Consider the following 10,166-nt stretch of genomic DNA (forward strand, 5'->3'; position numbering starts at 1 on the left):
GTTTCTGTTGGAACAGTGCTCGGACAGGTCAACAGAGCTCAGACTTGGCATCCTGTTGACCTCCATCTCCACCCTTCCTCTGAGCGAATGTTGAAGCCACTGTGGGGGGAGGGGCTCCATCAGAGAAGGGAACCCCAAATGACTTCTTCCCCTTCTCCCTGACTCTGGGGGAATTTCCAGGTTGCAGAAGGCAATCAAGTGAAAACATTGGGGAACTCTTCCTCATCTAGAGGATCCTTAAATACTGGAATGGGCTCCCCTCGAAATCTTTCATAGTTGGATTGAATCCACAGCCTGGGGTTTCAAGCCCTTCAGTTACTGGTTCTACCTTTCAAGCCAGCCAGCCTGACTACCCATTGTTTCCTAAAGTGAACACTCTGCTGGTGCAATGACACCCACACTGGCTCACCCTCAAAGTGACCTCAGTTCCAATAGACACTCTCCCACCCTGCCCTTTATCTGCTCATTTATCCATAATATCCACTCATTGAGAATTTATTAAGCACCTATTATGTGCTCTGCCCTGTTCTTAATACAGCGAGTAGAGAGGACAGTGGTGTCGACCTTCCAGATCCACAGTCTGGAGAGAGAAACACTCAGTTTCAGGCAATTACAGTACTGGGTGCAAAGGGACATGGTAGTGTACAGAATGCTTCTCTCAAAGGGCAGTTTATCCCCCCCACCCCCGCTCTCCTCCTCCTCCTCCTCCTTCTCCTTCTCCTCCTCCTCCTCCTCCCCTTCTTCTTTTTCTTCTTCTTTCCCCCCCCCTTTCACACACACACACACACACACACACACACACACACACACACACACACGCTGCCCACGCTGGCTGTTTTACCTTGTCCCACCTTCTCAGACTTCCTGCAGCAACTTACGAAAGAGCACCTGAATACACACTGCTTTGCATTGCTCTCTAATTGCTTCTTGCACACTCAGCAGCTTCTCTCCTTCCCTCACATAAATAAAATTCTGCACGTTGCAAACCACATCATAGACTGAGCATAGACTGAGCACCTGGGAAACCTCTCACCTGCCAGTCTTCCCTCCATGCTGCAGCCAGAGTGATCTTTACAGAAGACAGGCATCACCTCCCTTCTTAGAAACCTTCTGTCGACTCCTTGCTCTGAGGATAAATATCAAAATTCTCACATGGCCTGAGAAACCTAGCCTGGTCAACCCCGTCTGCCTCTCCAGCATCATCTTGCCCTCTGTTCCCTCCACAGGGCCTTTGCAACTTCTGCCCAGACCCCTTCTCTCTCCCTTCCCCTTTTGCCTATTTAACCCTGCTCATCCCTTACATGTTAGCTCAAGGACATTTTTCCGTGGTTTGGAAAACTTCCCGTAACCACCAAGTAAGATGAGGTTCCTTTCTCATTTGCCTCCATGAATGTATTTCTTTCCACCAGAGCAGTTATCACAATCTGCAATTACACCGTCATCAGTGGATCATTTGATTAATGCCTGCCTCCCCACTGGGCTATAATAATCTGCATGAGAGCAGTGGCTGTGTCTGGTTTTGCTCACAATCTATTAGGTATTCAGTAAATATCTGCTGGATGAATGAATGAATGAATGAATGAACGAACGAACAGTAAGTGCCTAAATGTGCCATGCCCTGTACTCAATCTGGGAATACAAAGTTAAGACTGAATCTCTATCCTCAAGGAGTTCACAATCAGGCAAAGAGATAAACAATTGTTATAGGGTAGATATTGAGTGCAGGATTGATTTTCAATGTCCGCTGTGGCCACAGGGTTGGAGGAATGGCTTTGTGAGTGCCTGTGCTTTGCTGCACTTGACTTTCATTGTGTCATATTTGCTATATTGGCTCAGATCATAAAGGGCCTCTTGCCACGCTTCAGAGTTTGCACTTTAGCTCTGGTTTTCGGTCAGGACAATAAACCTTCTCCAAAACTTTTAAAATAAGGTGTATTCTTATATGTCTGCAAAGTAAGGCTATTTGAGCTCCCGTTTTCCCCAAGAACTCTGTGGTTCTGTCATAAAAATTAGTTCCTAGTGTCAAGGCTTTCCGTAGCAGGCTAGGGGCCTGGCAGAGAATGAAAGGTCAAAGGACTGAACTGAGTCGCCACCTCGTGGTCTGAGTTGCACTTGCGTGTTTTTCAGAAACAGAGGAGGGAGAGTTTGCTCTTTGCTCCACCTGTTTCTCTGCAGACAGTGAGACGTGCCCATTAGTAAGCAAACCTGTGAGTGTGCCTAGAAAACAAGGAGAGAGACAGAAGATGGTCTTACGAGGAAAGGACAGTTGGTTTGTGGGACACCCCAGATGAGCTCACTCTAGCAGGTGGTCCTGAAGCGGCCAATCATGGCTTGGGGTTGTGATGAAAGAAAAGAAGGACAACTCACAAGTGTGTCCCACCTTATGTGGCCAGATTTCCAACCTGGTCTGCCTTGTCCATAGGAGGTGGTGTGACCCAGGGGAGGCATCCCTCCCCATGTCCCAGCAGCGCCTTCACAATTACCCTGCACTGCCTGTGACGCCAGACAGCTGTCAGAGCTGACGCTTCCCAATGTGTTGTGATGGAACAGATAAAAAATGGTATAGGTGATACCGCCTCCTGAGAGCTGTGGCCTCGGCCGGGCATGGACTCTAGAGCAGGGATCCTCAAACTACGGCCCGCGGGCCACATGCAAATACAAATATTGTATTTGTTCCCGTTTTGTTTTTTTACTTCAAAAGAAGATATGTGCAGTGTGCATAGGAATTTGTTCATAGTTTTTTTTTTTAAACTATAGTCCGGCCCTCCAACCGTCTGAGGGACAGTGAACTGGCTCCCTGTTTAAAAAGTTTGAGGACCCCTGCTCTAGAGTCAAGTAGAGTGAGATCCATCAGTTGCTAACTCTGAGACTTGGGTAACTTAATTCTCCTCTCTGATCATCAGTTTCCTCATCTGCAAAAGGGGAAACAATAATTGCATCTATCACAGGGTTATTGTGAAGTTTAAATTTAAAAACTTTTAGCCCTGGCTGGTGTTGCTCAATGGTTAAAGCATTGGCCCATGCACCAAAGTGTCGTGGGTTCGAGTCCTGGCCAAGGGCATGTACCTGGGTTGCAGGTTCACTCCCCACCCCTGGTTGGGATGAGTGCTGGAGGCAATCAGTTGATGTGTTTCTCTCACATCGATGTTTCTCTCTCTCTCCCTTCCTACCTCCCTCCCTTCCTTCCTTCCTTCCTTCCTTCCTTTCTCCCCCTCTCTCTCTCTCGCTCTCTCTCTCTCTCTCTCTTTCCCTCTCTCTCTCTCTCCCTGAGAAAATATCCTCAGATGAGGATTAACAAAAAAATTATTTTTAAAAAAGTGTATAAATCTCCTAAACTAGGACATGTCATATAGTGTCACCATTATCACCATCATCATCATGTTTATTAATAAGGTACCAGCCTGGATCAGAGGAGTTATGAGGTTGCGTTCAGAGCAAGAAGACCTGGAACTGTTCTCCCAACCCAGTACTACCCAGGCCTAACCCTGCCTAGCTTCAGAGATCAGAGGAGATTGGGGCGGCGGGGGCGGGAGGGAGGGGAAGGGGGGGTTGTTATGGCTGTTGACTGAAACTATTAAGGTTGTTCTGCATTCCAAGTTGCCAACAGACTAAGTCCCACAGAGCAAAAGCACTTGGGGAACCCAAGCCTTCTGCTTTTCCTGCCCTGCTTCTTAAGCAGCGAATATAGGGGTAAAGATGCAATAGAACATCATGTCCTTACAAGATTGGGTGGTGTGGGGTTTTTTAAATAGTAATATATTCAGCTAAAAAAAATTTCCGACCCCTTTTGTTTCTTTCTATTTAAATGGTTGTTTTAAAATATTCCTCCTTTAACCTGTTGGTTTTTGTGGTTTTGTTTTCAGGTTCCGCCTCTCTTTGCCAGAGTCCAATCGCGACAATATCGAGGTAGGAATCAGAGTCTCATCATTCCCTGTCCCAGGAGAATGTGAATCCTCCTATAGAGTAGCTGGATGACTGTTTTCTATGCCTTGAGGAGTACTTGGTCTTCCCAGGAGTGTAGGTTTTAACTTTAAAATTCTTTATGTAGCTACTGGTCAGTCCACCAAGCCCATTAACTATTAAACAAGAGAGGAACTTTCCAATTCACTTTTATCTACTCAGAAAGACTTTAAAAGGAACTTGAAAGACTGTTAAGACACTGTGTAATGTTGGGGGGGGGGGGGTGCGTCTTCAGGAGGATTTTATTTTTTTCTAAAATAATCCTCTATAGTTCAATTTAAGATCCAGACTCAGAAAGAACGAGGCCCCATGTCAGCTATTAGACCATGATCAAGTTTGCTCTTTGAAGGCTTTCTATCCACCTCTTAAAATTAGGTCAAGGCTGGTTGTATAGATACCTTGTGGGGGGCGCAGCCTGGTGACCTCCTGATTGGAAGAGTATATCCCAACATGCAACTCGGAAGCCCCCCTCCCAAGCTTCAGGAAGATCAGCCAAGTCACTAGTTGGCATCCAACTTCATGGTGCTTATATTCTAGAGCAGTGGTTCTCAAGTAGGGTCACCCTGGATTAGCACCTCTGTGGCATAGCCATTCGGTAGATGACAGACAGTAGTCAGTGAGAATGCGTAGCTGACTGTCTTGTAAATATTATTTCCTGAGCCCTGAGGAGTCAAAATGAGTCCAGGTCTTCCAGGAAGACCCAGAAAAACTGCTCACTACCAACAACAGATTGTACTAACCATGACATTTCTGGGGAGAAAAACTGACAATAGTATATACCAGGCATTATGTTAACTTGTATAATCCTGACAACATCCTATGCAATTAGTACTGTTATCGTCACTTTTCAGTTGAGGAGCTTGAGGCACAGAGAGGTTAAGGCACTTTCCCAGCATCACACAGTAAAGTGGTATAAACAAGAGGTAAAGCTAGGAAATCTGCTTCAGAGCCACCGTTGTTAAGCTGCAAAGAGGTCCTTATTATTGCTAAACCTAGAGGGTGTTCAAAAAATATTCATTGATTGAATCCATGTTTATCATAGTCCATTTAGTTCTTAATACTTGAGCCTTCCCAGAAATCAGCACTTTGCTAAGACTATACAACTACCATAATTTATTAAAGATAAATTGGGCTTCTGGTGATGTCATTAACCATGGCGCATAACATAATGCTGTGGCTGGGCTTCCCAGTAAATTAAGGAAAGACTACGCATTGGGATATGTGTTAGTTGTCCAGGATTGTCTTACTTGGTAGATATCTAAGCTGCCATGTTTGCTGCCACCAGATGGTCCTTCGGCATTTGCTGTCACCATGATCCAGGGTAGAGGGGAGCAGAAATGTCCATCCTCAAGGAGGAAAAGGGATTGGGAAACTCTGTAGTGTGGTTTCCCACAAAATAGCTTTCAGAGTCTGGAAGCTAGAATACGTATCTCTATGGGGAGACTCTAATCATAGCTCTCTATCCCGGTAAGGTCTGGGAAAGTGCAGGCCTAACCCAGGCATGGCTCTTTCACAATGCCCAAGTGATTTCATTTCCCCTTTCATTTCAGGTCTTGAGGTTTGAAAATATCTTGTCCTCCATTCTCCACTTTGGCGTCCTCCCACTGGCCAACGGTAAGAGGTCCTTGGGAAACCATGTGACTCTGACATTGGCCAAATGTCGGGGATTGTTTGGGACTTTCCACCCAAAGCTTGTACTTCTCAGGTGTTATTAGGAATCCAGGCCAGTGCCACAATTTGCAAAGTTTGTACCATCAAGGATACGGTTGCAAAATTAGTTATTCCAGATCCAAGCCTTGTTAGCAACTCTGCATGAAGACTCAGCAAGAAAGGCTGTCTCTGGTGGAGTGACGAGATTGAAACCATTCTCCTTCCACACTGAAGAGTCGCCTTCAGCCAGAAATGGCATTATTCTCCTTAGCGGTCGGTGTCTCTCTGGCTCTTATGCAAAGACCACCATCTGGATAGACACAGTTTTCATGAATGCCAAATGTTCACACACAGCAGCATCTTGAGTTTGGCTTAATTAAATTATACTTTGTATTAGAGACCAGAATGTTCTCAGGACCCAAAAAGTAAGGTGTTTTCAAAATATAAATTGGACAAGCTGCCAGCATGTTTCTGCCATCCAAATGCACATAATTACAGGTGCATTTCTATTAAGAATGGATTAATTAACCACTCTTCCGGGGCAATGCTAGGGACACGTCGGAAAAAATGAAAACAAAGGACCAGGGAGAATGAAAAGATAGATTATTTAAAAGCTGCCTGTTAGTCTCTTACTGAAAAGCTTGACAAAACTTCTGTGCCCGTGCCCAATTATGTTACATCTTGTTTTATATTTTAGCAAAATTGCAGCAAGGATTTCCTCTGCCCAGCCCACACAAAATCTCATTCGTCAATTCAGACATTGAAGTCCTTGAGGTAAGAATGTGAACAGTCTCTTAATTGCCCCATTGCTGGTCATAGTAGAATAAGCCTCCTTCTACTTGCTTACCTTCTGTTTTAGTTTGTTCTGCTTTGTTTTTTTTCCAAGCCCAAGGACTCTCATAAACAAAATGTTTAGCTCTTGAAGCTTGCAGTTAACAATGAAGAGCATTTAAACTTGAATTTTAGAATCAGGCCAGGTCCAAATTCCCTTTGCAGCCAAATTTATTCACACCACAGAACAAGAGGCACTGTAGTGCACTTTTATTTTCTTTATTCCATAAGACAGCCTGGAAGGCTGGGAGTATCCATCCCATTTTATAGATGAGGAAAGTAAGATTCAGAGAGGTGAAGTGGTTTATGGAGCTTGCAAAAGGCATGGCTGGTGCGTAGGGAAGGAGAGGATGTGACACAATAGGACCTGGTAAGAAACCACCTCTTCCTCACCCCTCAGGTAAACCCAGACATCCTATGGCTGTAGATGCCTCAAGTTTCACCTTATCGTCATTGTTACATCTTTTTCAGCATTTCCTTTTGATTTCCACCGACCTGAAGTATGAAACGCCCTTAAAACGGCAACCAAGTTTCTACGGTTGGGAAGGTCTGAATCTCATAAATGGACAGTGGATGGACAAATCAGTGCCCTGATTGCTGGTTTGGAGTCCACTCCAGGAAGTCACTGGCGCTTAATCCCACCGACTGTCAACTGAGAAGGAGAAAACAGTGCACGCTGGAGTCTTAAAGTTCCTGTGGAGTGCCTAGGTTGAAAATTTTCCTTCTCGAGCCCTCTGCGACAGAGGGAGCAAACTGGGTTAAAGAGTTAAACCAGGATGTGTGTGTCTCTGTGCATGTGTAGGGAGGATCATTTGAATGTGTGTTCATGTTTCAATGCATGTTGTGTGTTTCTGTGTTTATAAGATTCTGTGAACAAGAGCTAGGCCTGTGCTTCTGAAGAGGTGTGTGAGAAACGTGTAAGGACAAGATTTGAATTGGTGTCGTCAGTGGAGATCCCTTCAGCCCTTTCAGCTCTCGAGGGTTCTCCCCCTCCCTGTATGTTGGATTTTGTGTTTTATATTTACTGCTACTGTCCCCTGTATTTAATTAAAATTGTTTTCTATCGATGTCAACCTTGTCTTTTTCTTTGCAAAATTTCCTGTCCCTTTGAAAAATAAAATAAGACAGAAAAGAGGGAAGAGAATTTAGCATCTTTAATGTTGATGAAAACTGAGGCTGTGCAGATTTCAAGGCTTGATTTTGCCTCTTAGGTGTCTGGAAGTTGTATCACTTCCTTAAGTTTTAGGGTGTTTTCCTTCCCAGATTAAATTAAATGGCAGTACCGAGTCCTAGCCCTGGATAACTCACACTTGATGATGATGATGATAATGTTGTTAGAGCACCTAATCAATGGGGTGTAATTGGGACAAAAGAGGAGGAAGGGGAGACTGGCATGGAGGATGTAAGAAATGAATAGAAACCACAAACTTTGCTTTTGTGTTGTTTGTAATCTAGTGGGGGGAGGGAAGAGAGCAGTTGATTGGAGGGCTAACCACATGCTGCCGGGGTCCAACCCCAGCGGGTCCAGGGGTTCCCCATAGGTGTGGACGGAGTTGGCGAAGAAGGAATGACACAGAGATAGCGTTCAGTTGATCAGCAGCCTAGCCAGGATCTCTAGCCCGGATCTCCAGCCAAGTTCTGGTCTGGATCTCCAGAGAGGTTCTGCTTCGGATTTCCAGCGAGGTTCTGTAGCCATGTTCCCTCGCTAGGTTCTCCAGCCAGGTTCTGTCCAGGCTCTCCAGTCAGGTTCAGTGTCCAGGTTCCAGTCAGGTTCTCCTGCCAATCTCTGTAGTCAGGTTCAGTCCAGGATCCCTTGCCATGTTCTCCCGCTAGGCTCTGTCTCTAGGCTCCGAGGCCAGTCCCTCTCCAGGATCCTCCGGCATGCTCTCGCCAGCGAAGTTCTTCTGTCTCTAGAGAACGTTCTGTGTAGGTTCTGTGCCTAGGCTCTGTCTCTCTTGGTCCTGCCTTCCAAGCCCTGTGTCCTTAGTTCTGTGTTCTGAGTTCTGAGTCTTTCTGTCTTGTTACAACTGTATTTATACCAGTTGATTTAATCCTATCAATCTCTATTACAAAGGTTAGGGCGTTTCTTATCTCCATTCCAGGGAGAAAAGATTATGTAGTTTAAGCATGAGTGTTCGTAGTTAAAGGGATTAATTACCCGCCTGGCACTTAGTTGAGGGGTTTTATTCCCTCCCTAACTTCAGGGGAAAATCCCTACCTGGGGATTCAACCTTTCTCGGAGAGGTGACCTTGGTTAAAACACAGCGTCTAGAAGGTGAGCAAACATATTAAGAACCGTATGCCATATATGCCAGGTCCCTTGAAACAGCAAGGATGGACCGGCTCCCGGCAAATTCCCCCTTTTTTATTTTTTAAAAGCAAGCATTAAAAAGAAAAACCTGAAACGCTCTCTTGTATCCATTTTAAGAGTAGGATTGGCGCTTTCTGCTATTACCTGAGTCCTGATCTATCACCCCAGGGAGAGCTTGCCAATCCTGCACTTTCCCGGGGTGGAAAGGCTGCAGTGGGGTTAAGGATAAGGCTCCTTGGGCCTACCTTCTCCCATGCCTCTACATTTACCTTTCCGGCACCTTTCCTTCCTCAGAAAAGCATGGACATATTTCTTGTATAAAATGTTCTGTCTGACTGGGAGTAACCTTAATTCCTCTGCTAACAAGCATATATGTTAAAAGATCAATACGGAGTCTTTTTTCTTTAGACTCAGTATGGCACATCTTCTTAATCTAAAGATCAATACAGAGTCTTCTTTCTTTGGACTCAGTATGGCACATCTTCTCAATCTAAGAATCAATACAGAGTCTTTTTTCTTTGGACTCAGTATGGCACATCTTCTCAATCTAAGTTCTGTACTATCCACCTTCTTACCCTACTTATCCTCTATAGGGGGGTCTGTAGCACCCTGGTGGAGTCCTATCCGTCCCGAGTGTGGGGTTCTCAATGGGGGGGGCTTACCTAAGGGAATCCTGTTCCAGGGGTTCCCAAAGGTGTGGACGGAGTCGGCGAAGACTATCCACCCTCTTCCTACGGTGGAGTCTGATCCGTCCCGAGTGTGGGGGTTCTCAATGGGGGTGGGGGGCTTACCTAGGGGAATCCTGTTCCAGGGGTTCCCAAAGGTGTGGACGGAGTCGGCGAAGACTATCCACCTTCTTCCTACGGTGGAGTCCGATCTGTCCCGAGTGCGGGGCGCTTACCTAGGGGTCCCTGTTCGGGCGCCAGATGCCGGGGTCCAACCCCAGCGGGTCCAGGGGTTCCCCATAGGTGTGGACGGAGTTGGCGAAGAAGGAATGACACAGAGATAGCGTTCAGTTGATCAGCAGCCTAGCCAGGATCTCTAGCCCGGATCTCCAGCCAAGTTCTGGTCTGGATCTCCAGAGAGGTTCTGCTTCGGATTTCCAGCGAGGTTCTGTAGCCATGTTCCCTCGCTAGGTTCTCCAGCCAGGTTCTGTCCAGGCTCTCCAGTCAGGTTCAGTGTCCAGGTTCCAGTCAGGTTCTCCTGCCAATCTCTGTAGTCAGGTTCAGTCCAGGATCCCTTGCCATGTTCTCCCGCTAGGCTCTGTCTCTAGGCTCCGAGGCCAGTCCCTCTCCAGGATCCTCCGGCATGCTCTCGCCAGCGAAGTTCTTCTGTCTCTAGAGAACGTTCTGTGTAGGTTCTGTGCCTAGGCTCTGTCTCTCTTGGTCCTGCCTTCCAAGCCCTGTGTCCTTAG

At 46.1% G+C, this 10,166-nt stretch overlaps 1 protein-coding gene across 3 annotated transcripts in view; it reads left to right on the forward strand.

The window, feature by feature from the left end:
• The window catches only part of BPIFC (BPI fold containing family C), a 35,595-nt gene extending 28,032 nt beyond the window's left edge, over nt 1-7,563 (forward strand). The window contains exons 14-17 of one of the 3 annotated variants that reach the window (XM_059681736.1): nt 3,864-3,906; nt 5,511-5,574; nt 6,308-6,384; nt 6,913-7,562. In XM_059681736.1, coding sequence (XP_059537719.1) covers nt 3,864-3,906; nt 5,511-5,574; nt 6,308-6,384; nt 6,913-7,035 — 307 coding nt within the window. In that variant the 3' untranslated portion in view covers nt 7,036-7,562. Of the gene's footprint in view, nt 1-3,863; nt 3,907-5,510; nt 5,575-6,307; nt 6,385-6,912 lie in introns of all 3 variants that reach the window. The other 2 variants (XM_059681737.1, XM_059681738.1) reach the window with 2 other exon arrangements.
• The last annotated feature ends 2,603 nt before the right edge of the window (nt 7,564-10,166 follow it).

This window comes from Myotis daubentonii, chromosome 2 (genome assembly GCF_963259705.1).
Source record: "Myotis daubentonii chromosome 2, mMyoDau2.1, whole genome shotgun sequence".
NCBI lineage: Eukaryota > Metazoa > Chordata > Mammalia > Chiroptera > Vespertilionidae > Myotis > Myotis daubentonii.